The sequence below is a fragment of the Lissotriton helveticus genome, chromosome 7 (assembly GCF_964261635.1).
Source record: "Lissotriton helveticus chromosome 7, aLisHel1.1, whole genome shotgun sequence".
Taxonomy (NCBI): domain Eukaryota; kingdom Metazoa; phylum Chordata; class Amphibia; order Caudata; family Salamandridae; genus Lissotriton; species Lissotriton helveticus.
In genome coordinates this window covers 580,948,924-580,973,672 of record NC_136068.1, presented here as the reverse complement: position 1 = coordinate 580,973,672, position 24,749 = coordinate 580,948,924, and the positions used below count along the sequence as shown (strand labels likewise).

The 24,749-nt window shown below is 46.7% G+C and overlaps 1 protein-coding gene across 8 annotated transcripts in view; it reads left to right on the top strand.

Annotated features, from left to right (window-relative positions):
• The window catches only part of LOC144768773 (uncharacterized), a 9,320,023-nt gene that overhangs the window by 1,841,044 nt on the left and 7,454,230 nt on the right, over window positions 1-24,749 (top strand). For all 8 annotated transcript variants that reach the window (XM_078652700.1, XM_078652694.1, XM_078652695.1 and 5 more), the window contains one exon: window positions 15,502-15,666. In XM_078652700.1, coding sequence (XP_078508826.1) covers window positions 15,502-15,666 — 165 coding nt within the window. The remainder of the gene's footprint in view (window positions 1-15,501; window positions 15,667-24,749) is intronic.

Genomic DNA, 24,749 nt, shown 5'->3' with positions numbered 1-24,749 from the left:
CTTGCCCCTATTTCTGCCCATCGATCTGGTTTGCAGGGTGGCGCTACAGAAGGCGCACTCACCGGTCCGGAGGGTGGTCTCGCCGCTCCCCAAGCTAGCGGGAGGGAAGCAAGAGTTAGCAGGGTCCCAGTGCAATGAGGGTCAATGGCGCCGCGGCAATGATAGCGCCCCTGGCGGGTGTGTCGTCGCCCCGCGGAGGGCCCCGCGCCCTGCCACAGTCTGGCTCCAGCAAGGGGGGGTCACGGTCTGCAGGTAGGGGGGTCACAGCAGAGGCAGGGGGGACGGAAGGCACCCCCTGCCCGGTCTAGCAGCAGGGATCACGTGGACTGTGGTCCGCACGCAGGTCGCCGTGTGGTTGAACCCTGTGGAGGTGCCTGGGGGCCCCCACCTTGGCGACGAGTGCAGGGGCCGTGTGCGGGTGTCTCAAAGTGTCTTCGGTGCCTCTGCCCTCAGGTTAACGCAGCGCACGCCAGACAGTGCGGGGCGCCGTGTCAGTCGCTCAGGGCATCCGGGGCCCAAAGGGAAAAAGGCAGGTGTGTGGCTCAGGCAGCCGTCCCGGTCTCCTGATGCCAGTGGTTGTCCCCGTGCACCCCCGGCCCCACTTGCCTCGCCAATGCTCGTGTCCGTGCGAGTGCCTCCTCGCAGTGCAGGCGGGCGTCGGGACGGTCCAGGTGTCTCCCGCGGTCGCGGGCGGCCGCCCGGCAGAGCAGGTCCGTCAGGGGATCTCAGCGCCAGTGGGGAGGTATCAGGGTAGTATATGGGGGCGGATGCCCGCCGACGTCCACGGGCCAGCCAGCTGATTCTGAGGCTCGCTCCGGCGCGGGTCCCTCACACAGGGCGCCGGCAGCAGTGCGGTCCGTCGGCCAATCGAGGCCGTGGCTCGCCACGTTGCAGCAGGCCCCAGCAGGCTCTCCAGTCCCCCAGTGTCTCCGGCAATGTCCGAGGGGGGCGGCTTTCCGTTGCTGCACGCCGCTCACCTCCTGAGGCTCCGGGCGCAATCTCTAGGTGGGTCGCACTTCGGGTAGGCAGGATATTATGCTGGTATCGAGGGCTTAGGACGGAGCTCCGCAACTACACGTCCGCCATGTTCGGCTCTTGGCCACGCCCCATCTTTTTAGGTCACTCATAGTGCACTGATTTGATGGAAATGTCACACATAGCAGTTGACACCTTGGTAGCTATGAATGGGGGCGGCTATTTCTTGTTTGGCTATGCAAGAAAGCTATACTGTGGCTTAGTTATTTTATGCACTAAAAGCATTAACTAAACCATCAGATGGGCTTGTTGTATGGTAGCGCTCCTTTTGTAAGTAAGGATAGGGAGGCTTTGTCATAGCGGCCAATTTCCACGCATTTTTCAGCACTTTTACCTGAGCAAACTGTGTAGCCCTGCAGATTAGTTGTGCCTGCATTGCCACACATATACTCTTACATTCTGGCCCACGCCGAGACACTCACATAGTTGTTCCCTGCATTGCCAGTTTTCTATGCCCTGGCAATTGGCACTATGGTGATGGATTGTCATTTTGCACAGAATTTTGGGCCTGCATTAGCACACATACCTCCTCCAGCCTGATCCCACTAAGACCTCCCAGCTCTGGCTTCCCTGTGGTTCAGGCTGATACTTTTTAGCCTCTACTTGGTTAATAGCGTGGGTCACATGTTGGCACCTATGCGGCGATGTAGGCGATTGCTTTAGCCGTTTTGACGTGAAGGGTCCGCAAGGGGCAGGAATTCCCTCAGTCTAAGTCCTACATCAGGGGTTGACTCGCAGTGGAGGGCCCTTGGCTAGGTGCTTGGGTAAGATTTTCACCCAGACAGTATCTATTTAGTGTTATTCAGGTACGAAAGTCGGGTGTCCTTTAGCAGTGTTCACATACCAGGAAGTAAAAGGAGGAAGTATTAGTTCCAATAGTTACACAGGATGTATATACAGTTGTATAGGCTGCTTGTTCGAACTTCATAGGGTACAACGAAGGCCAGGCACAGGGGGATGACTTGCACAAGTGTCTAACACGAGGAGATCCTCTACACAGTGTTATAAGGGATGTTGCCTGAGCAAAACTCAAACGGGCCTTATACGCTTAATGGAGAAGCTTGCGGCCAGCGGTGGGCTGCCCAACTAATGTTATATGTTTTGGGGGCAGGCATGCACTACGAGTTGGATCCTCGAGATCAGCCAAGTCAGTCATTATGACTCGATGGCGTTCCCACTGCTCAAGATGGGTCATGTTTCGTTCTGGTAGTTCACCCCTTACCCGGCTGGTACTCTGGGACACCCGTGCTTATGTCACACTTCCCATGGCACGACAGTCACTACAAGGTGGGAATCGCCCATTTACAAGCCTTGACAGGACAGGACCAGCCACTCACATTAACTGGTAACTTTTAAGTAAATGCATGTCACACACACTGACTGGGTGTGCGGGGCCCAATGCCATTAACCAAAGCTGCAAGGGGGCATCAGGCTGTCAGATGTCTTTGAGGGACGGAGAAGGGCATTAGGGGCCTAGTGCATGACGCAGTATTTGCAGGGACACTTTTGGGTCCCAGCGGAGCCCCCATAGGGAGTTCAGCAGCAGGTGACACAGAACATGGTAGTCCGACACTGTTCTGGTGGAAGTATCAAGGCTCACACGGGTCGTTAGCAGGGACCGGGATTCCGTGTCCGGTCATAGGGTCAGCAAGCAGGGTAGGCTGCACTAGCTTGCCCTTTATGGAGGATTCAGTGCCTATCCACAGGCAACACACTCTCATTCCCTCCATCATGTTGTGACACCATGCTGTGTCGCCGGGGAGCTATGGAGAAGTATTGTTAATTTGTCTGGGCTATGGGGCTAGCATGCACCCTAGAAGAAGACCACAAGGGAATTGGCCACACGTTGGTGACAGGTGAGCTTAGTGGTCGGATTTCTTATCCTTAGCTCCCGTGGTATGGTGCTCTGTCGGGGACAAGTGAGGCAGATGGCTCGCAAGTGGTTTTCTGCGCCATGCGCAAACTTTTGAGCAGAGATTTGGCTTTATTGACATGTGTGCTACACGCCAAATTCCCATGGTGTTTTGGGTCAGCGGTCCATTTTTGCATGGACCTGTTTTTGCTGGATAGGGAAGAGGCCCTAGTAATAGCAAGTAAGGAACAGCTAGGAGGAATGCCGGCTTTGGTGGGGGGCCCTGGCTGCGACGGTTGCCACACCCAGGGCTGTGGCGGAGTTACAGGGCGATCCAGAGGCCGAAAGGTACCCGGGAGTACCCTCTTCAGGAGCACAAAGGATGCTGAGGCCTAATATCCCCAGAAAGTCTGTGCGGTGGACCCGGGGGTGCAACGGCGCCCCGCTATCCTACGGGCGGTTGGAAACCTGTACAACCGGGGGTCGCTTGAACGCTCCGCCCCTCGTAGGGGGGGGGCGTGAGCAAGAGGGTGGACCAATGGTTCACTGGAAATGGGAGGGGCTATCTCCTCACCACAGCCGCTAAGCAACGATTGGCTAATGCCACGTTGCAAATTGGCCCATCAGGTGGTAGGCCGCGAGGGGCGGCTTGCCTTTGGATCGTCTGTAAGATAACCCACCTTGTTGGCATGTGTATATGCTAATAAACCTGCAGCTACTTTTCTCCAACAAAAAGTTGTCTTGTCTGCTTATTTCTGCAACATGCATGTTGCTGCGAGCGGGCTGGTGAGTGGGCCGATAGTGGCACTATGCAGGCCAACCGACACGTCCCCGCAGGGGACACAAGTGAGAGGGCGGCCCCCATAGTGCCACAAGATGGCACACGGGGGCAGCCCAGCGCTATGTGATCCCGGAGGGTCCCGCGCATCACTTCCGGCCGGGTGTGGGCGGGGGAGAGTATATATTCCTCCCCCACCCACCTAGCGGCCTCTTTGTCTGCCGTTTCCCTCCCTACCGCATACCCGGCGTTTTCAGGGTGGGGGGGGAATGTCTTCTAATCTTTTCTCATTTGTGTTGCAGGCGGAGTTACAGGGCGATCCAGAGGCCGAAAACTACCCGGGAGTACCCTCTTCAGGAGCACAAAGGATGCTGAGGCCTAATATCCCCAGGAAGTCTGTGCGGTGGACCCGGGGGTGCGACGGCGCCCCGCTATCCTATGGGCAGTTGGAAACCTGTACAACCGGGGGTCGCTTGAACACTCTGCCCCTCGTAGGGGGGGGCGTGAGCAAGAGGGTGGACCAATGGTTCACCGGAAAAGGGAGGGGCTATCTCCTCACCACAACCGCTAAGCAACGATTGGCTAATGCCACGTTGCAAATTGGCCCATCAGGTGGTAGGCCGCGAGGGGCGGCTTGCCTTTGGATCGTCTGTAAGATAACCCACCTTGTTGGCATGTGTATATGCTAATAAACCTGCAGCTACTTTTCTCCAACAAAAAGTTGTCTTGTCTGCTTATATCTGCAACATGCATGTTGCTGCGAGCGGGCTGGTGAGTGGGCCGATATTGGCACTATGGCTCTACACAAAGAACACTGATAAGAAAATGATCTCTGAGATATACGAGGCGCTGTGACCTCAGGTCCCGAGGGAACACACGGCAGGGCAGAGACGGTGGGCGAATGAAGTGGGGAGGGATCTCACAGCGAAGGAGTGGTCGGACAGTTGCTCCGAGGTTCCTCACTGCACAAAATACAGTGAGCAAAGAGACAGCGGTTAAAGTAGCTATGTAGTGGTATTTCGCCCCGGCTCGTCTGTATAAAGGTAACCCTGAGCGCAGCCCACTCTGCTGGCAGGGATGTGGGGAAGAAGGTACCCTACTTCATTTGTTGTGAGAGTGCACAGAACTAACAAGCTATTGGTCTACGATCCTGGATGATGTGGATCGCCAGTTTGACATGCAGATTCTGCGATTCCCAGCATATGTGGTGTTGGGCTTGCCCAACCCGCTGACGTATCCACTCAGATCCCAGAAGGGGAAGCAAATGGGGTTGGCATTGGGGGCGGCATTCCCAAACATCTTAGGGCATTGGGGTACGAGGGTAAAACTGACCTATGTTGTGTGGCTACACAGGGTATGGTTCATCCTGTAAATGGAACGCTCACAGGCCTCTCTTAGCAACTCAATGGCAAGCTTTAACGAATTATGGCAGCCACTGCTCTCACTCTTGTCAACGGAAATGAACTAAATCACATTCCCTTTCTACCTGTGTCTTCTCCACCTTACGGGCCCCACGTCAACTACTTAGGGACACTGTCCTGCATTTAAGAGAGGGGCTCACATAGGGGTCCAGTTTGCAACTTCACAGCGCACCAGTTCAAGGGAGGGAGGGGGGGTTGCCTTTTCTTTCTTTCACTTTTCATGCTTTTTTCAAAAATGTCTTATTCCATGGCATTATGGTTTCTAAGTTGGAGCAGAAATCATAGAGACATCGCAGACTTGCTAATGGGTCCGGTGGGGAGCGTGCACGGGGCACCTTAGTAATGCATGTCTAGCCCCGTTTAATGAACACATTGTGCACATTCCTGAAATTGTATGTTATTATTTACTGAATGCCAATAAAAACAAAGTTAAACCTAAAGTGCAGTTGTCTGCTGCTGATTTTGCTGATTTATTGGTCTGTTGAACCTTCTTCCTTCCTGCAACAACCTCTACAGCCTTCCTTCTCCTTATTTCCTAGACAAAATACAATAGATTCATAGGTATTCATGGTCAAGTATTAGGTTTGAGAGAAAAGAGGGAGGTAAAAGCGGCGACTATTTAGCGGTCGGTATGTGGTTAAGGAAAGTATTTTATACCAGGTAGACCCTTAAAAGCATAATGGACCCACCAGAAATTTAAACTGCTCCACACACCAAGAGGTAAAACTGGCAATTATGTCAGTACTATAACCAATAGCCTTGCAACAATATAATTTTACTAAAAAGTAAGAAAGAAAAAAAAAAGAGATTCGAAAAGAAGGAAAGACAATGCATTTAAAGGGTGTCATAATCAAAGTCTCCGTTTCTATCAAGTCCCCTTCTAATGAAGAGCAACAATCAGGAGACCTCCCTTGGGCCAGTGTAAAAGATGATTCCATTTACCGGAGCAAAGTCTCATGGCCTGCACCCTTAAGTTCCAGAAGAAGGATATTTCATGGAGGACAGCAAGTGGCAACTTATAGCTAGGTACAGTACCTTGGTTGTGGCCAGTTCCAAGCCAAGTGGCAGGTGGTGGGAGAAAAGAGTAGATCAAATCAGTGAGGTCTTACCGGCAGAGCTGCAGTGCAAAGTCAGGGCTAAGGGGGGTGAGGCATCTCTTTTAAGCTCGATGCAAGCACCTCCCCCTCATCTGCGGCAGCAGAAGAAGAGTCAAGTTGCACCCTGGGACTAGTAGTCCCACCAGGGTGATTGGCGGCCCAGCAGGATTCAGTGGGGCAGGCAGAAGGCGGAAGATGCACCCTGGGACTGGATTCGGAAGTCCCACCAGGGTGTTTAAACTGGATGGTAGATGCCCCCCGAACAACGGCTTGACCGTGCCCCTGTGAAAGCACCGTCCCCATTCTTTGGTCGATTTACTAGTTAAGTATAGAAAGTCCATATTTTTGTTATCATGTTTAATTTCCGATATTTTTGTGTTTTGATATTGTATGCATCAATATCATGTCAATGATCCCACAAGAAGACACTTTGCACCCTCCAGCGCTGCTGCTGATTTCTGACCTTCGGTCCAGGCCAGCACTCTACCCAGCAGCTCCGCCTCACCGCAGCAGCCTCGAGTACTCCGCTGTACAGGGTTCGCGCCGGCAGCCCGCCCAGCCTCTGGGTGATTGTAGTTCTTATTCAACATCTCCGCCAAACTTAACTTTTACTTTGTCATATTACTGTATTTTGCGTAACTTGTACGTTGCCTTATTATTTTATTTTATTTTGCCTGATTATTGATTGGTTTCCCCTGCCCGGTTCCCGCTGCTTCTGCTGCCCCTCCCACCCTGTCACAGCCCCGCTCCCGCCTCCCTACCTCTGGTCCTGGCCCCCTTCCCTACTTAATAGTGACTGCTGTGCGGTCGCACGCAGTGGGCGTGCCGCAGGCGCGCCTAATGCAAGCCCATCTGCACCAAACCGCGACCAGCGATAGGTACCCTGGTTCTCCCAGGCCATACCGCTAAGACTCAACCACCCTCCACGCACTCAATCCCGGAAGACTCGCTGGACACCACCCATGGACAGTTCTCGTGCAGATCCTGCTGCATATCCTTCACCATTGGCAAAGTTCCCATATCCGCTGAAGTTCCGCCTGCTGCACGCAACCCCGAAACCCAGACATGCATCCTCCTCGCCGTGCGCTCCCTGCACCATCATGCCGTAGAAATCTGGGACCAGATCGACACTCTCTCCGATGTCGCCTTCTTCACTGAAAACTGGACCAATGCCTCCTCCGGCCCGACATCACCACTGCCATCCCCGACGGCTACAAGATCCAGAGAAAGGGACGCCCCCACCGCCCAGGAGGAGTAATCGCCATCGCACACAAGACTCTCTCCGACTCTCCACATCCAGCATGAGTGACCCCCCACTCCAACACAGAACACTTCCACTTCCAGATCCTGACCAGCCCCAGGACCATGCTACGCGGCACCCTCATCTACAGACAGCAAGGACCTCGCACCCAGCCCCAACTACCATCGCCGAGCTCATCGCACCCAACGCCATCACCTCTACAGACTACATTCTGCTTAGGGACCTGAACTTCCCCCTCGACAACTGCAACGACCCCGACTCCACCACTCTCCTCGACAACCTCGGACCGAAGCAGCTGTTCAACACGCCCACTCACAGAGCTGGACACATTCTCGACCCTATCTTCGCGGGAGGGACAAACATCCGCTTCAGCCACACCACCCAACCCCTCTGGACAGACCACCACTGCGTTCACTTCACCTTCAACAACACCACCGCACCCAAGCCCCCCCGCGCCCACCACAGCGGAACTGGAGCAAGGTCACAGAGGAACACCTCAACACCACCCTCCTCCAAAACCCCCCCAGAGCCACATCTGACACCAACGCCTCAGCCATAGAATTTCACCGCGGAATCTCCTGCTGCGCTGACAAGCTCGCTCCCCTCCACCACACCCTGCCAAACAAAGCCCTCTGAATGCTGCCTGGTTCTCCACAGAACTAAAAGAAGCCAGACGCTCCCTCAGACACCTAGAGAAAACCTAGCGAAACCTGAAAACCAAGGAAGCACGGAACAACCACATGAGCGCCCTGAAGGAATACCACCAACGCATAAGAGACATCAAACAGTCCTTCATAAGAGACAAAGTACTGACCAACGCCAAGGAACTGTTCAACGTCATAGAGCAAAACCCATCAGCAAAGCCACGGATGTCACACCTTCCCAGGAACTGTGCGACAAGCTCAGCTCCTACTTCCATCTGAAGATCAAGATCCTCTACGACAATTTCAGCGAACCGACACCGAACACCACCCCCCTACCCACCACCGCCGACTAGCCAACCATCATGATCTGGGATCCCGCCACCGTCGAACACATCACCGCGACCATGAAGAAAACCCACTCAGTAGCCCCTACGAAACCCTGCCCACCGCACATATTCCACAGGTCCACGGCAGCCATCGCACCCGAACTAGGACGGACCATCTACTCCTACTTCAAATCTGGCACCTGCCCAGACGACTGGAAGCGGGCGGAGGTTAAACCCCTCCTCAAGAAACCAGCGGCCGATCCAACGGACCTGAAAAACTACCGGCCCATCTCTCTCCTCCCCTTCGCGGCCAAAGTCACAGAGAGACTCATTAACGCCCAACTGACTGCCTTCATCGAAGAGAACTCCTAGACGCCTCCCAGTCTGGATTCCGCAGCAACCACAGCACCAAGACCGCCGTCCTTGCCACCACTGACGACATCCAAATGCTACTCGACCAGGGACACACTGCGGCCCTCATCCTTCTAGACCTCTCCGCAGTCTTCAACACCGTTTCACATCGCACGCTCGCAGCCAGACTTCACGGCGCAGGGATACAAGGAGCGGCCCTCGACTGGATCTAATCCTTCCTCTCCGGCAGGTCCCTGTCGATCTGACTCCCTCCCTTCCTCTCCGAACCCACTGATACCAACTGCGGAGTTCCCCAAAGTTCATCGCTCAGCCCCACGCTCTTCAACACCTACATGGCCCTCGTTGCCGCCATCGTCAGATAGCAATGAACTCAGCATTGTATCCTACTCCGACGACATCCAGCTCATCCTCTCACTCACGAAGAATCCCGAAGACACCAGACTCTGCTTCCAGGAAGGAATGAAGAACGTGGCAGCCTGGATGAAAGACAGCTGCTTAAAGCTCAACTCAGAGAAGACCGAGGTCCTCATCCTTAGACCCTGCACCTCCGCCTGGGACAACACCTGGTGGCCCTCCGCCCTAGGAAATCCACCCACGCCCACAGACCACGCACGAAACCTCAGCATCATCCTGGACTCCTTCCTCTTCATGAACTGCCAGATCAATGCCTTCGCCTCCACTAGTTTCAACTGCTTCCGCATTCTCCATAAGACATTCAGAATCAGAATCAGAATCAGAATCAGAATCCGCTTTATTCTGTATAAAATCAATTAACCATAAAAACACATAAATAACAACATAAAATTTAACAACATAAAATTAGTATTAAATAAATACAAGGTATTTAAAAACCATCCATTGTTTTCCTAGTTTTGACCATCAATTAAAAAAAATCGCAATTTGCACAGTCTGTGATCTATCTGCCAACAGTTGTGATTTAATAAAAGAAGGGGGACATTGTCTGAGGTCAAACTGTCTTAAAATTGGTAGGATCCACTTTTTCCTAATTACGCTGTAATATTTGCAGAACAATGCGACATGAATAGTCGACTCAGCGGAGATATGGTCGCAGGGTCATGCACAAAGGTGACGTGACCAGTCATTTATATGAGGATAGGTAACCCATATGTGCACAGCGTCAAGGCGTAGGTATAAAAGCAACGTCCTATCATAAGATCCATCGATATCTTTCAAATAAGCTTGTAGCCCAGACATACTCAGCAATAACTGGTGGGATGTTACTGTAGGTTTACCGATGTTACCTGTGAGCCTACTATCCGCCAGATATTCCATACAGATAGATCTCAACTCTTTCCTGGAAACTGTTGACAGAGTCTCTGGCTTGTTAAAAAACTCAGGGTGCCCAATATTTGTTAGAAAAACCTTTACGTATGTAATCCATGGAATACGGGCAGCACCATGAAGAGAACAACAGTCATTTATCACGTCCCTATTTAGGCCTGGGGAGGTACAGGTCCAGACTTTGTGCCATAGCAGAATAGGTTCCATTTTCACAAGATAGGTCAAATAAGGCAAACCCAGCTCACTGTGACAAATATAGGTAGCTGTACATTTGGGTGCCGCTAACAAGTATCTCAGAAACTTGTTTTCTTCCAATAGTAGTGGCACAATACTTTCATAAGCCCAGAGGCCAGCCCCATATATAGCAATGGGTATACATTTTGTTTTATAAATTGCAATCAGTTCTTGGACCGGGCACCCTCCCAGTTTTTTAGCAAAGTTTAATAAAGCACCTATGGCTTTACAAAATAAGAGCCGTCTAATATCGATAGCTTTAGACCAATAAGACATTCAGATGGATCCCCCCAGACTGCAGAAGGACCGTCACCCACATGCTCATAACCATCAGACTGGACTACAGCAATGACCTCTACACCAGAATCAACAAAAACTCTTCTACACAAACTCCAAACCATCCAGAACGCCGCAGCCAGACTCGTCCTCTGGACACCGCGTCACGAACACATGACCCAACATCTATGAGGCCTTCACTGGCTCCCAGTAGAGAAGAGGGTCACTTTTAAACTCCTTGCCCACTCCTACAAATCCCTCAACAACATAGGACCCAAATACCTCAATGAGAGAGTATCCTTCCATGTACGGAGGAGGAACCTCCGCTCCGCCGACATCGCCCTGGCAGAGTTCCCCGCATCCGCAGAAACAGAAGTGGTGGGAGAGCCTTCTCCTACATCGCAATCAAGACCTGGAACGAGCTCCCTGCGCATTTCAGATGCTCCCCGGCCCTGCACACATTCAGGAAGGACCTCAAGACATGGCTCTTCGACTTACCCGAACCCAGTCAAATTTAAATCCCAGCTTTAATCTGATGCCAAGTTGCTTGGATTCATCCTGGGCACTGGTTTCACCATCAAGGAGATCCTAGAACTGTCTGAACTGTCATCATTCAAGCCTAGTACTCTCATACCTGCATGATGGCATTGCCCTGTTTTGAGAATTAGTTGTGTAATTATATGAATATGATTGGAAAATAACTAGTATATATCTAATCCAATTACGTTGGTGTAAGTACAGGAACATAGCTTAGAAATTTACCAGAGCATGACGTTCTTGCGTTTTGCTTCCTGTAATATCTGATGAGGGGTGCTTTGGCTGATGCTGTGTTGGTTCCTTAGATATTCCGTCTGGTAAAATACTTTCCATTTTTCGAAATAATATATATTATTTATCAGCCTGTAGGAGCATGTCTGCTGATTGAAAGGCTGAAGTGTAATAGGCATGAGCCTCTGAATTCCTTCTAACCAATCTATACAGTTTTCAGGGTCTGTTCTGCCACCACATACATCCTAATAAGTAAGTAAATAAGATAGCTGTTAGTCCCCATAACTATAGATGTGCCTACTGTAGTATGTACAGATATGTTGTAGTCTGTGGAAGTGGTTCCAATGGAGCAGCTGTACCAATGCACACTATTTCCGGTTGGATAGTGTGGTGCATCAAAGAGTGATGGAGGCACCTAACAAGACTCCCTCTGAATGAGTAATTGCATAGTCCCTCAGGGATTCAGTGACTACTGCTACATTAGTGAGATTTTTACATTTGCAGAAGCGGTAACTGCTGCCATTTGGTCTTCTTTTAGCTCATTTGCAGATTCAGATTCAAAATACTTTATTCGGGTAAAAAGCAAAGAATAACCATAAAAGTAGCATAAAAAGGTACAGTTTACAGAGGAGTCATGTGATCATTATTTAAAATCGCCCAAAAGGGAAATAGCACCAAACTAGATCATGCTATTTGGGGAAGCCAAGATACTTTGGACCCCCGATTGGTGGCCACCTGAGTTGGGAGCAGTCCCTGAACCCAAACAGGTCGTGAAGAATCTTGGAATTCGACTTGATCACGACCTGTCCTTAAAACAACATGTCAGCTACATTTCAGGGATATGCTTCCACACTATTGGTTTACTCCGGAAAATTTTCCCACTCTTACCCAACTCAACAAGAAAGACTCTGGTTCAGGCACTTATCCTGAGCCGGATTGATTATTGTAATGGGTTGTTACTTTCTGTCAACGAAGGGCTACTGGATAAACTGCAGGTTGTGCAGAACACGGCGGCTCGCCTTGTTCTGAATGCCCCCCCAAGAACTGCATCCAAACCCCTCTTTGAGCAATTACACTGGCTCACTGTGAGACAAAGGGCAAAATTCAAGATATGCTGCCTAATCCACAAATGCTTGAATGGACTAGGACCCACCTACCTGGAAAGGAAATTTAGACCATATGTTCCTTTACGGTCTCTTAGATCAAGCAATAATTTTCTCCTTGTGGTTCCGCATATCAAAAAGGTTAGACATGGAGGCAGAGCCCTGTCAACTATGGGCCCCAAGATGTGGAACAAGCTTCCGTTGGCCCTAAGGTTATGTAAGGAGCATTTAACCTTCCGAAAACAGCTAAAATCTATTCTGTTTAAAAATGAAATCTAATCATCTTCCATTGTGTAGTTGCTAATTTACTGGGCATAAAGCGCAGAGATACTCCTGACGGAGTGATTCTAGCGCTATACAAACTCATAAATAAAATAAAATAAAATAAAATAAACTTAGATACATGTGTACAACATAAGGATTAATTCATTTGGATCGATTTACGGCATTTAAAAACAGATTTAAAAAATTCAGCAACTGAGGCTACCATAAAAACAGTTTCCATTTTCTGGCACTCTAAAAACGCTAAGCGGCATCTGTATATATTTAAGTCTTTCAGAATAGGGATGATAAGTTTCTTTCGAAAGAAGGTGTAAAATGTACAAAAAAATAAAATATGTATATCAGATTGTGGGGACACATCATCACATGGACAAAAGCATAAATCTTTCGACCAACAGTTCATCACAGGAAAAGATAAAACTGTAAAAACAATGTTAAGTCTAAACCGGGTTAGAAGGAAGCGCTCATGATTAGACATATACAATTATAAGTATGGCTGTAGTTTCTCTCCACATAAAATATCCTGATGAGCAGAAACAGTCTTTTTTCTCGCCTCCTCTAGATGTCTTTTGTCCCTGAGATGGGTAATACACACATTTTTCAGGTCTCTTCTTGATATGTATGCCATTGATAAAGGATCCTCAAAGTATTGGGCACAGCTTAATTCTTCGAGAAAGTTTCTGACATAACATATCCATTTGAAATCATTAATATTGTCCAATGCTAAAATGTCCTTTAAAATGGCCCGGTTAACCACACATTCATCATTTGTCCAAACCCTGTGCCAAAGAAGGATTGGCTGGATCTTAATCGTATCAGTAACATAAAGCACTCCCAATTCTGCATGGCATATCATGGTTGCAGTACTTTCAGGCACGGACAAGATGTAACGTAGAAATTTATTTTCCATAGTTTGGATTGAACTAATATTTGAGTAACCCCACAAACCTGATCCATAGGTGGCTACCGCTAAACAGGTTGCCTTATAAATAATTAAAATTTCCTTTATGGGTTTTTTCCCTAGTTTTTTCGTAAAACATTGTAGGGCCATGATAGTTTTGGAGAACAACAGAGATCTGGCATAGATTGCACTAGTCCATGAGCCACTTTCATGAAACAAAATTCCCAGCTCATTTGCAAAATATTGTTGCCTGGAGTTAGATACTAGGTTAGATGTTTTTTTGATAGGTCAGTGGTTAATGAATAATTTGAGTATTTTCTGTTGTTCCTCGCCATCTATGATTCCCCCATTCACATTTTTAGTAATAATGGGAACCTTTCAAAGATAAAGACTGCAGTAAGAACTTTATCGATTAGAAAAAGTTAACATCCTTAATGTTGGTTGTGATCGACACTGTGTTATTTATCACAAGCCACCCACCTTCTCTCATAGAACTCAGATCTTCTGGCTTCTAGCTAGAAGACTTCTGGGAACAAAAGCCCTTGGTTGAGGGTGGCACAGCATATGCACTGGAGTGTTATCAGGTTTAGGCGTCTGGCAACACCAGTGTAACACCCTGCGATACGAGTTGAAAGCTGTCACAGTGAATACATGTACTTGTTTTCAGGAACCCACACTGCAGTTCATAGATAATCTGCAAATGGACAAATATATGAAGTGTTACCTGTGGTCAAGAGGATGCTGCCTAACAAATGGTCTATTAAACGTCTAAAATCATTCAAAACGTGTGAAACTTAATAGGTAATTGTCCAGATATCTTCAGTTTCAGGTAGAAAAACAAAATATGAAAATAGTACTTTGGATGCAACATTTAGGGGCTGATTACAATGTCTGGCGGAGTCGTGTCTGCCCTACATAGTCTCGGTCATGGGACCGACTGACACCCGGTCAGCGGTCCTGACTGGCCCATTAGGAAGCGATCGAACACTGTTTTGTCTAATTCCTACATTTTACAATGGGAGCATGCATTTTGGCTGTAAACTGGCCAGAATGCATGCTTATGTTGTAAAATGGGAGGTGCAGTTTATCCCTGCACCTTGTAGCAGGCACCTCAAGGTGCCTGACACTGGGTGCACGGATCAACAAGGGGCCACCATAGGTTCCCCCTCGGCCTCTATATGGAGGCCGTGCACCCAAGGTGGCCCTGCTGGGGGCCATCAAATGCGAGTTCCAACAGCCTTTCTGGGTCAGAACGGCCGGCACGTAAAGGCTTCTGAAACCGGACATCGTAATCCCAAGGCGGAGAGAGACACCCTTGCGATTACAGGCTGCATTCCTACTGGCCGACAGAATCTTTGAGCCAGTCGGATGCCAGCCGGAATGACTGTTCGGATTCCTTTCCGACTGCCTCCATTATAATGAGACGGTCGGAAAGGAATCCGACCGGCATATTACGATGTGCTCATAAAGGCTTCGACCGAGGGTTGGAGCCTTTTACGACGACATCGTAATCGGCCCCATAGCCCTTGCTCAACTGAGGTCTTGCTTTTCTCTTCAATTGACAAAGTCTGAGTAACTCAGCAAATTTCAGTCCATAATTGGCGTGAAATGTATTGAAAACATTAAAATTGTGTTGAAAAGCATTTAATGATCCACTCTCTTTTCAAGGCACAATTTTAAAACATTTTAGTATAAGGAGGATTACATTCTGCTGGAGAACACTTTTCTTTAATTGAAATATGTAGTAGTGTATAAATGAAAACCTAAATTTAAAGCTGATGTTACAGAAGAAACAAGATTTCCAGACATTGGTTCATAATATCTGCATTAAATGTGCTTTATTCTGCAGGATGATATTGGAGTAACAAAAAAAGTACAACGCTGGGTGATCAATTACTACATGCATCTTTGGGAACGCTACAGAGGATGTGTTGTTGAGGGATTACTAGATGACCTGCCTTACTGCCTGTACTCTGAAGTTACCATGGCTTGCACAAAACCTGTTCTCAGCAAGGTAATACTAACCATACTGTTTTGGAACAAAATGCTTTTTTTTAGATAATCAACTTTATTGATTTTAAGATCAGACCCCATAACAACATAAGACAGTTGGGGGCCCATTACGATGTCGGCCGGCCTGGCGGAGGCAATCTGCCCGACATCCATTCCCGAATTCCCCCCACCATATTAGTATAGCGGGGGGGACCGCGGCGGACGGATTGACCATCTGCCGCTTTTCCGCCCCGGTCTCCTTGCGGCCGGGGCAGAAAATGTTTTATATGGTGGCGGTGTCTCATAGACACCGCCAGCCATATTAGTATGGGCTGTCAGCCATGCCTTTCCCTGGCGGAAAGGCATGCGGTCTTCACTCTTGGGACCCCCTGCGGCCCCCAGAGTGAAGGAGGGGTGGGGGCTGCATATGGGGGGTAGTTGTGGTACCCCCCACATTTGCATAAACAAAGCGGCAGGCACCGCGCGGTGCCTGCCGCTTTGTTTATGCAAATGCTGAAATGCATTTCTAGCATTGTGGCAGGCGGTGCTGAGAGCACCGCCCGCCACAATGCTAGAAATGCAGGATGTGCCCGCCACTGTGGCGGGCACATCCTAATGCCCCCCACGGGACCTCCGCCCTTATGGGGGGCGGTCCCAATCCCCGCTAGGATTGGGACCGCCCGCCATAAGGGCCCGTCATCCTAATGGACCCCTTGGTGTTTACTGCAAGCATTAACCACCATCATCACTCATGGGTACATATCAAGCATCAATCAGAAGCACCATTTAAAACTCGCCAACGTTACACCAGCAACTAATGGGGGGAGGTTGTACACCCTTAGTCCAGGAGGTTCAGCCATTTGCCCCAAACTTTTTTGTAGTTGGCGGGGCACCCTCGGGCCTCAAACAGCGTTTTTTCCTGTGTGGCACACCAGTCCACTCCCCAGCGCCATTTTGCTTTGGTTGAGGGTTTGGCTTGTGCCCAGGAGGCCGCAATGTCTCATTTAGCCACTGCGGCCGCTATCCCAAGAAATGCTTTGTCTGCTCGTGAGCCATCCAAACCATCCATCACCCCCAGGATAAGACATATGGGATCGTGGGGAACCAGCCATCCCAATACCTGTGTGAGCTCTTCTTCGATCCCCGACCAGTATGAGGCAAGGCCAAATCATATGGTAGGAGTCCGCTGGTGCTTGCCCGCAGCATGTGCAGTTGGAGAAAGGATGGAGCCCTGCCCTGTGGTGGCGAGCTGGAGTGATGTACGCCTTGTGGAGGTAGTATAGTTGAATGAGACGAAGTCTGGCTGAGGTCATGACAGTCTTAGGGGCCATGAGGGCGTCATGCCGGATGTATGATGTTACAATGCACACTTTTACAATGCACACCTTTACAACGCATTTTGTACAACACAACATCCATTACAACGCATTCCATTACAACGCATGCCATTACAACGGAAATTTTAAAAACTACATTTACAATGCATTCCATTGCAACGCATACTACCTTTACAACGCATACCATTACAACGCATTACATTACATTGCATGTTTGGTAAGTATTGGATAGTGTAGGGGTAAAATTTACTATTCTAACTCCAGGGGGTGCAACAGTAGGGTAAGTGTTGGATAGTGTAGGGGTAAAAATATACCAATCTAACTCCAGGGGGTGCAACAGTAGGGTAAGTGTTGGATGGTAATGTTATGCGTTGTAATGGTATGCGTTGTAATGACTGAGTTGTAATGACATGCGTTGTAGTGGTGTGCGTTGTAGTGTCATGCGTTGTAATGGTTGCGTTGTAAATGCATGCGTTGTAATGGATGTTGCGTTATAAATGTTTTGTTATAATGGTAGTGCGTTGTAAAATTTGCGTTGTAAAGGTTGTTTCCCGTCATGCCAGTCTTCTTCTTCCAGGGGACCCACCCACCCCTCCCAGCGTGTCCGAAGAGGATCGAGAGTCGTCAGTCTATTGTTTACCAGGGTACGGTATATTCTGGAGACCCCCACTTCCCAGATTCCCCATCATGACTTGGGCCTCTAGTAGGCTGAATTCTGGAAGGGATGTGCCTGTTGGAATGTGTGTGTTAAGGGTGTGACGAAGTGGTATGTATTTATAAAACTGTGAAGTGTGCAGTATGTATCGCCTCTGAACGTCCTGGAATGTCCTGATGTGCTCGCCCGCCCATAAATCACCCAGCAAAGAGATCCCTATGAGGTCCCATTGCTTGAACCCCGAGAGTGTAGCCACCTCCCTCTGCCATGTACCCCGCCAAAGAGGTGTGTGTTGGCTCAGTCGTCTGTCCCATTCCGTGTGCCTCATAGCCGTGCGCCATGCCACCAGGACATCCCTGGTGATGGGTGGGATTGCTGTGGGTATGGGGCGTCCATACAGGTATGCCTGAACTGAGGGATAAAATCCTACTTCCTCTATAGTCGTAGTGATAGTGATATAATGTATCTTTGCTAGCATGATGTATCTATATATCTATGTATTCTTAAATGATTTAGTTTGAATAAGGTCAAATCAAATCTGTTTTAGTTAGGTTAGTAAGGGTACGCACTGCTCGTAAGTTCCGTTGTTTTTGAGTAGGCCGAGAACCACACAGACGCCATCTTTGCCTTGTCCGCGCCAAGAACCGAGCAGTGGTCACATGTTACTCTCCAGTAGTCAGTAGGCCCTGGTTTAGTTGAATTACTGAGAGCAGCTGAATGCACCTTATTCCTGCTCTGTCCTGGGACTCAAGGTCGCATCTGGCTTTGGGTGCGATAAGCGCATTCCTGGAGGCGCCGTGCCTGCACTCCCAGGCGCCGGGAGTCACCCCTCCTGACCTTCCCCAATAATAGCTAAAGCAGAGTTTCGAACTAATCATGTGTGCCATATATGGTCTTTCCTTGGGGCGCTAGAGCCTAGTAGTACTTTTCCATTTACGGTGACTTTATGTGTTGAACTGAAAGTATATATGTACTGTGTTGATTATGAGCCAGCAGTCTTCTCCGCGCACCTGATGGGAGAGGCACCTCTATAGAGTATTTTGTATAATAAACGATTGAACTTTCTTCACTGCCATCTGACTGGTTACTTGGTAATTGGTATCGGAGCTATTGGTAATTATAGCTCCTTATGTTATTTTTTACGGTACTTCAGAACTGGGGGGAGCTCCATATCTCTGAGCTCCACCATATAGATCTGGTCAGCCCATCCCCAGTGAACCAGTCATGAATCACAAGGAGTCGAGAGGCCAGGTAGTATAGATGGAGATTGGTCCTACCCATACCTCAGTCGAAGGGTGGGATCCAGCAACGGGCCAGAGCAACTCGGGTCTCGTCCCTCCCCACAAAAACCTCGTGATGACCCCCTCCAGCTCGCTAAACCAGCTGCGTGGAAAATGAAAGGTGGTGTTCTGAATGAAGTATAAAAACATGGGAGGACCATCATTTTAAACAGCGCTATCCTCCCGTGAGGGTTAGGGGCAAGGTTTGCCAACGCTTAAGATCTGTTTTAGCCCTATTGACCAGCCGGGGAATATTCAGTGCCCATTCCCGCGCGGGAAGCAGGGTGACCCAAATCCCTAAGTATTTGAATGATTGTCTCCTGATGGGGATGGTGGACTGCCACTCGAAGCACTCCCTGGAGAGGTGGAGGGGCATCAGTGTGGATTTCGCCTGGGTGAGTCGGAGGCCTGATATGCTTTCAAAGTCTTGCAAGACCTTGAGGCATCCAGGTCCCGAGGTGATTGGGTCCGACAGGTAGAGCAGGACATCGTCCAAATATAGGGACATTTTATCTGTGTGGTGGGCTCTCCTGTTCCAGCCTTTGATCCTGTGGTCAGATTGTATGAGGCAGGCCAAGGGCTCCATTGCCAGCGTGAATAAGAGGGGCAAAAGGGAACAGCCCTGTTGTGTGCCCCTTTGAATGGGGAAGGCCTTGGAGAGAGTTCCGTTGGTCAACACCCTGGCTCTTGGGTTGGAGTAGAGGACTCGAACAAGGCGCCGGAACTGCCGCCCTAGCCCCAGTAGCCTTAAGACGTCCTCCAAATAAGGCCAATCAACCATCTCAAAAGCTTTTTCAAAGTCGACAAGGAGAAGTGCGAGACAGAGTGTAGGATTCTGGCGGTTGGCCAGGGCAAGGTGGAGGCGTAAGCCGTGTCTGGTGCTCCTAGCTGGCATCAAGCCGCATTGGTCCACGCGGACCATCTTGTGTAGAAAGGGACAAAGTCGCTGAGCCAGGATCGTGGCGTATACTTTTATCTCCATGTTGATCAGAGAGATTGGACGATAGTCCGCACATCTAGGGGAGGGTGGCTGGGTCTTATGGATAACAACAATAGTCGCCACATCGGTCTCGAAGGGAAGGAGCCGACCTCGGCCACATCATGGTTGAGGTGTACAAGATGGGAAACCAACATGTCTCAGTACGACACGTAGTATTCTTGAGGGAAATTGTTGGGACCTGGTGTTTTTCCGGCTTTTAGCAGGAAGATAGCGCTGTGGATCTCCTTCGAGGTAATGGGGAGTGGGAGAAGTTAGCCTGGCATATGATGTCCACTAGCTCTAGTGGCCACCTTGCACCAGTCTAACTGACCCTCACTGATGGTGGTTGTAAAGTCAACCTTATAGAAAGCTATCCTAGAGGTAGCAGTGAAGAGCAGTCTGGTGTCGGGTTTCGTCGTCAATTTTAATGGAGATGTGCAAAGAAGTGCTGCAGGCGACCAGAGGAAAAGTGTCCGGGTAGATGCAAGGGTGGATCGAAGATCTGTATAACCTGAAAGCAGAAGGGACCAAGTCTGGGTTACTTGCCAGTGATCAGGGCGGCGATAGGAAGATGCCACTAGATGTCGGATGATTTCAGGTGAGAAGGTGAAGCTTGTCTCTTCAGCCACGGGGACCAGGAGGCATCAACGATGACCAGGCGCTGGATTCAAGCTGTCCCACAAAGGATCTAGTTGACTGCGTTGTCGGTATCCGGATTCGACCCAACAAGTCTTGGCAAAAGCAACCCACGCAGGAAGCGGAGATGGGCTTCGGTGCAGAGCAGAAAGATCTGAGGAACTTCTCCTTTCCAGGGAAGTTGCAGCAAGCCTGGAGCTACCAGGAAAGCAAGTTAGATTCAAAGAAAAGTCTTTGGGGTCTCACTAGCCAACAGGCAAGTAACCGCGAAGACGCGTCGAGCTGAAATGCAAAAACGGGGCCCATGGGACACTCGTTGAGTGGGGGCCTCTGAGCTTCGGTGTAAAAGGTGGTCGGGTCTGGGGTTTCAAGCACCCCAATGCACAACTTAGAGATGCCTCGTGAAGTAGGTGCAGCTTGCAAAATGCAGGATGTCCAGGATTTCCGGTCCCAGGTCTCTCGTGTCCGCCACGGGTCTCGGCGTTGCTGTGAGCGAAGGTGGGGGTCAGAGATGTCTGGAAGTCCTTGTGCTGTGTTGCAGTTTCTTCGGGATCCGGTGGGAGCCTCGAAAATGCAGACCAGCAAAGTTGCTGTTGGTGTCTGTTTGAACAGGGTGGTCAGGGTAATCTAAAGTCCTGGGACTGAGTTCCTGTACTTATACTAAGTTTAGGGGCTGGACTACCTTTAAGGCGGTTCCATGATGAAATATCGATTACTAAAACATCGACCTACAAAAATATCGCCACAAATACATCGTCTACAAAAATATCGTAACCATATACTTAAACAAGGATTTACACAAATATCGATATTTTTTTATCGACTACTCTAATATCGTTAACAATTATATCGACTACATAAATATCGACTACTACATTATCGACAATATTTAAAATAACATTACCTTCTACACTAATATCGACAACACTAATATCGACTACCTTTCTACTTATATTAATATAAAAAAAATCGTCATTTTCTTTATAACCTTATATTCACATTACCTTTCTGTTATTCACTTTTTCATAGTTATTTAAATTCAAAAAAAGCTTTTCTAACATATATGTATATACAATATGTATTATTTATTTAAATTAATAAGAAAAAATACATTAGTAATATAAAGTATGTATGACGTTACAACGCATACTTTTACAACGCATACCTTTACAACGAAATTTTTACAACGCAAAAACCATTACAACGCATGTATTTACAACACATGTTTGTACAACACAGGTACCTTTACAACGCATACCATTACAACGTAAGTATTAGTAAATATATAATAATTTTTTTAATATAAACTAATTAAAATGAATAGATTTTAATTAAATTAAATTAAATTTCATTTAATTTCATTTAAATTATTTAATTAATATATTATTATTTTTTTTTACCCTGTACCCCTGTACCCCGAAAACACAAAACTGAGCCTGAACCCTAAAAATACCCCTTTACCCCGAAAACTAAAAACTGACCCTGACCCCTTAAAATACCCCTTTACCCAAAAAGTAAAAACTGACCCTGAACCCTAAAAATACCCCTTTACCCAAAAACTGAAAACTGACCCTGAACCCTAAAAATTCCCCTTTAATCAAAAACTGAAAACTGACCCTGAACCCTAAAAATACCCCTTTACCCAAAAACAGAAAACTGACCCTGAACCCTAAAAATACCCCTCTACCCAAAAACTGAAAACTGACCCTGAACCCTAAAAATACCCCTTTACCCAAAAACTGAAAACTGACCCTGAACCCTAAAAATACCCCTTTACCCAAAAATTGAAAACTGACCCTGAACCCTAAAAATACCCCTTTACCCAAAAACTGAAAACTGACCCTGAACTCTAAAAATTCCCCTTTACCCAAAAACTGAAAACTGACCCTGAACCTGAACCCTAAAAATACCCCTTTACCCAAAAACATAAAACTGACCCTGAACCCTAAAAATACCCCTTTACCCAAAAACTGAAAACTGACCCTGAACCCTAAAAATACCCCTTTACCCAAAAACTGAAAACTTACCCTGAACCCTAAAAATACCCCTATACCCAAAAACTGAAAACGGACCCTGAACCCTAAAAATACCCCTTTTCCCAAAAACACAAAACTGACCCTGAACCCTACAAATACCCCTTTACCCTAAAAGCCAAAACTGACCCTGAACCCTAAAAATATCCCTTAAAAAACCCCAAACATATTACATTTTAAATATAATTATATACTTACCAATACTTACGTTGTAATGATATGCGTTGTAAAGGTACCTACGTTGTAAAAACATGCCTTGTAAATACATGCATTGTAATGGTTTTTGCATTGTAAAAGTTTGGTTGTAATGGTAGTGCGTTGTAAAAGTTGCGTTGTAAAGGTTGTATACCAATATAAACATTACCAAACACTATCATACACTCTTATCGGATTACTTTAAATCACATTTCACTAATTTTAACATTGTAATAAATATTTACCATTAAAATAAAACACATATAATACATTTGGTAATAAAAATCGAAAACAATTATTGATGCTACTAACTCTTTACAAAATAACGGCTTTCAAATTCAAACTAATGTTGTCAGCCAATGAATTTAAATTATATTTAATTGAACCAATCAAATATTACAATCACAAAATATGTTTTTTTAACATAACAATAACAAATTTTTTAACCAAAATGTAAATTTCAAATTTTGAATTTTTTATAAATTTTTACATAATTTTCACAATTTTATAATTTTTAACCCAAACTTTGTTTTTTTGTTTTTCGAATCATTCTTAGCATATATTATAAGAAATACACAAACATAAAATATTACACACTTGACTTATTTTAATATAATTTAAAAATTAATTTTCTAATTTCAAATTTCAAATTTAAATATTGAAATTTCAAATTTCGATTTTTTATAAATTTTTACATAATTTTCACAATTTTATAATTTTTAACCCAAACTTTGTTTTTGTGTTTTTCGAATCATTCTTAGCATATATTATAACAAATACACAAACATAAAATATTACACACTTGACTTATTTTAATATAATTTAAAAATCAATTTTCTAATTTCAAATTTCAAATTTCAAATTTAAATATTGAAATTTCAAATTTCGTATTTTTTATAGCAATTTAATTTTTTATTAAACACTATATAAATAAAACCCACACTTAATTACAAAACTATTATATAATACATTCAATTTCAATTAAATATAATATTTTTTCGTATTTCAATTTATAATTTTTTTTAATTAAATTTAAATGTTATGAAACATATTTTAATATACTACCAACCCTTATCCCCTATATCACCAACAACCCGCTACTAAATCTTTTTAAAAACCCATTAAATAAATAATTCTGTTATTTAAATTAAATTTCAAATTTCGCCATTCAAAATAAAAAATAAATTTAAATTTTCTAATTTTTTACCATTCTATACATATTATTTACACTACTTTTTTAAATTACTACCCACCATTATCCCCTATAATACCAATAACCCGCTCCTAAAATATTTACAAACATTTAATTTTTTTTTACATTTTGATCCCTATAATAATAAAAATAGACATTTAATTAATAATATTTAAACATAAAACTAATTTTTCTACACTTATATAACACATTCAATTATTTTGTCGATATTATATTCAACGATGTTTCTCTAAGCGATATTCTATACAACGATATTTTATTTTGACAATATTTTTGTCATTATACAAAATCGATATTTACAACAACGATATTTACTTCAACGATATTTTTTAAATTCGATATTCTTACCTCGATATTTATGCTAGTCGATATTATCCCGTCGATATTCCTGCTTTATACCCTTTAAGGCCCCTCCTATGGGTGGACCTGGGAAGGGGGTGGTTACACCCCTTTCCCTTTGTCCAGTTTCACGTCAGAGTTGGGGCAGAGTGCCCCAGCAACCGGTTTGAACTGGGAAATGCATGGAACACCTTGTGTGCCCAAGGCAGTGTCTGGAAAGCATTCACTGAATGCAGCCTCCCTGCCCCAATACACTAAAGCCTGTCTGGAGAGGTGCCAGCACCTCCCTGGACAGGAAACCTATTGTCCAGGCCTTCCCTGCCGGAGTTTCATCCAGCAGCAGGAGGGCAGACTAGTGTCTGTGGCAGCAGCATCCATTTTGTGATGCTGAGGCTCTGTTTAACTTTAACCGGGTTTACCAGTAACTACATGTCTTCT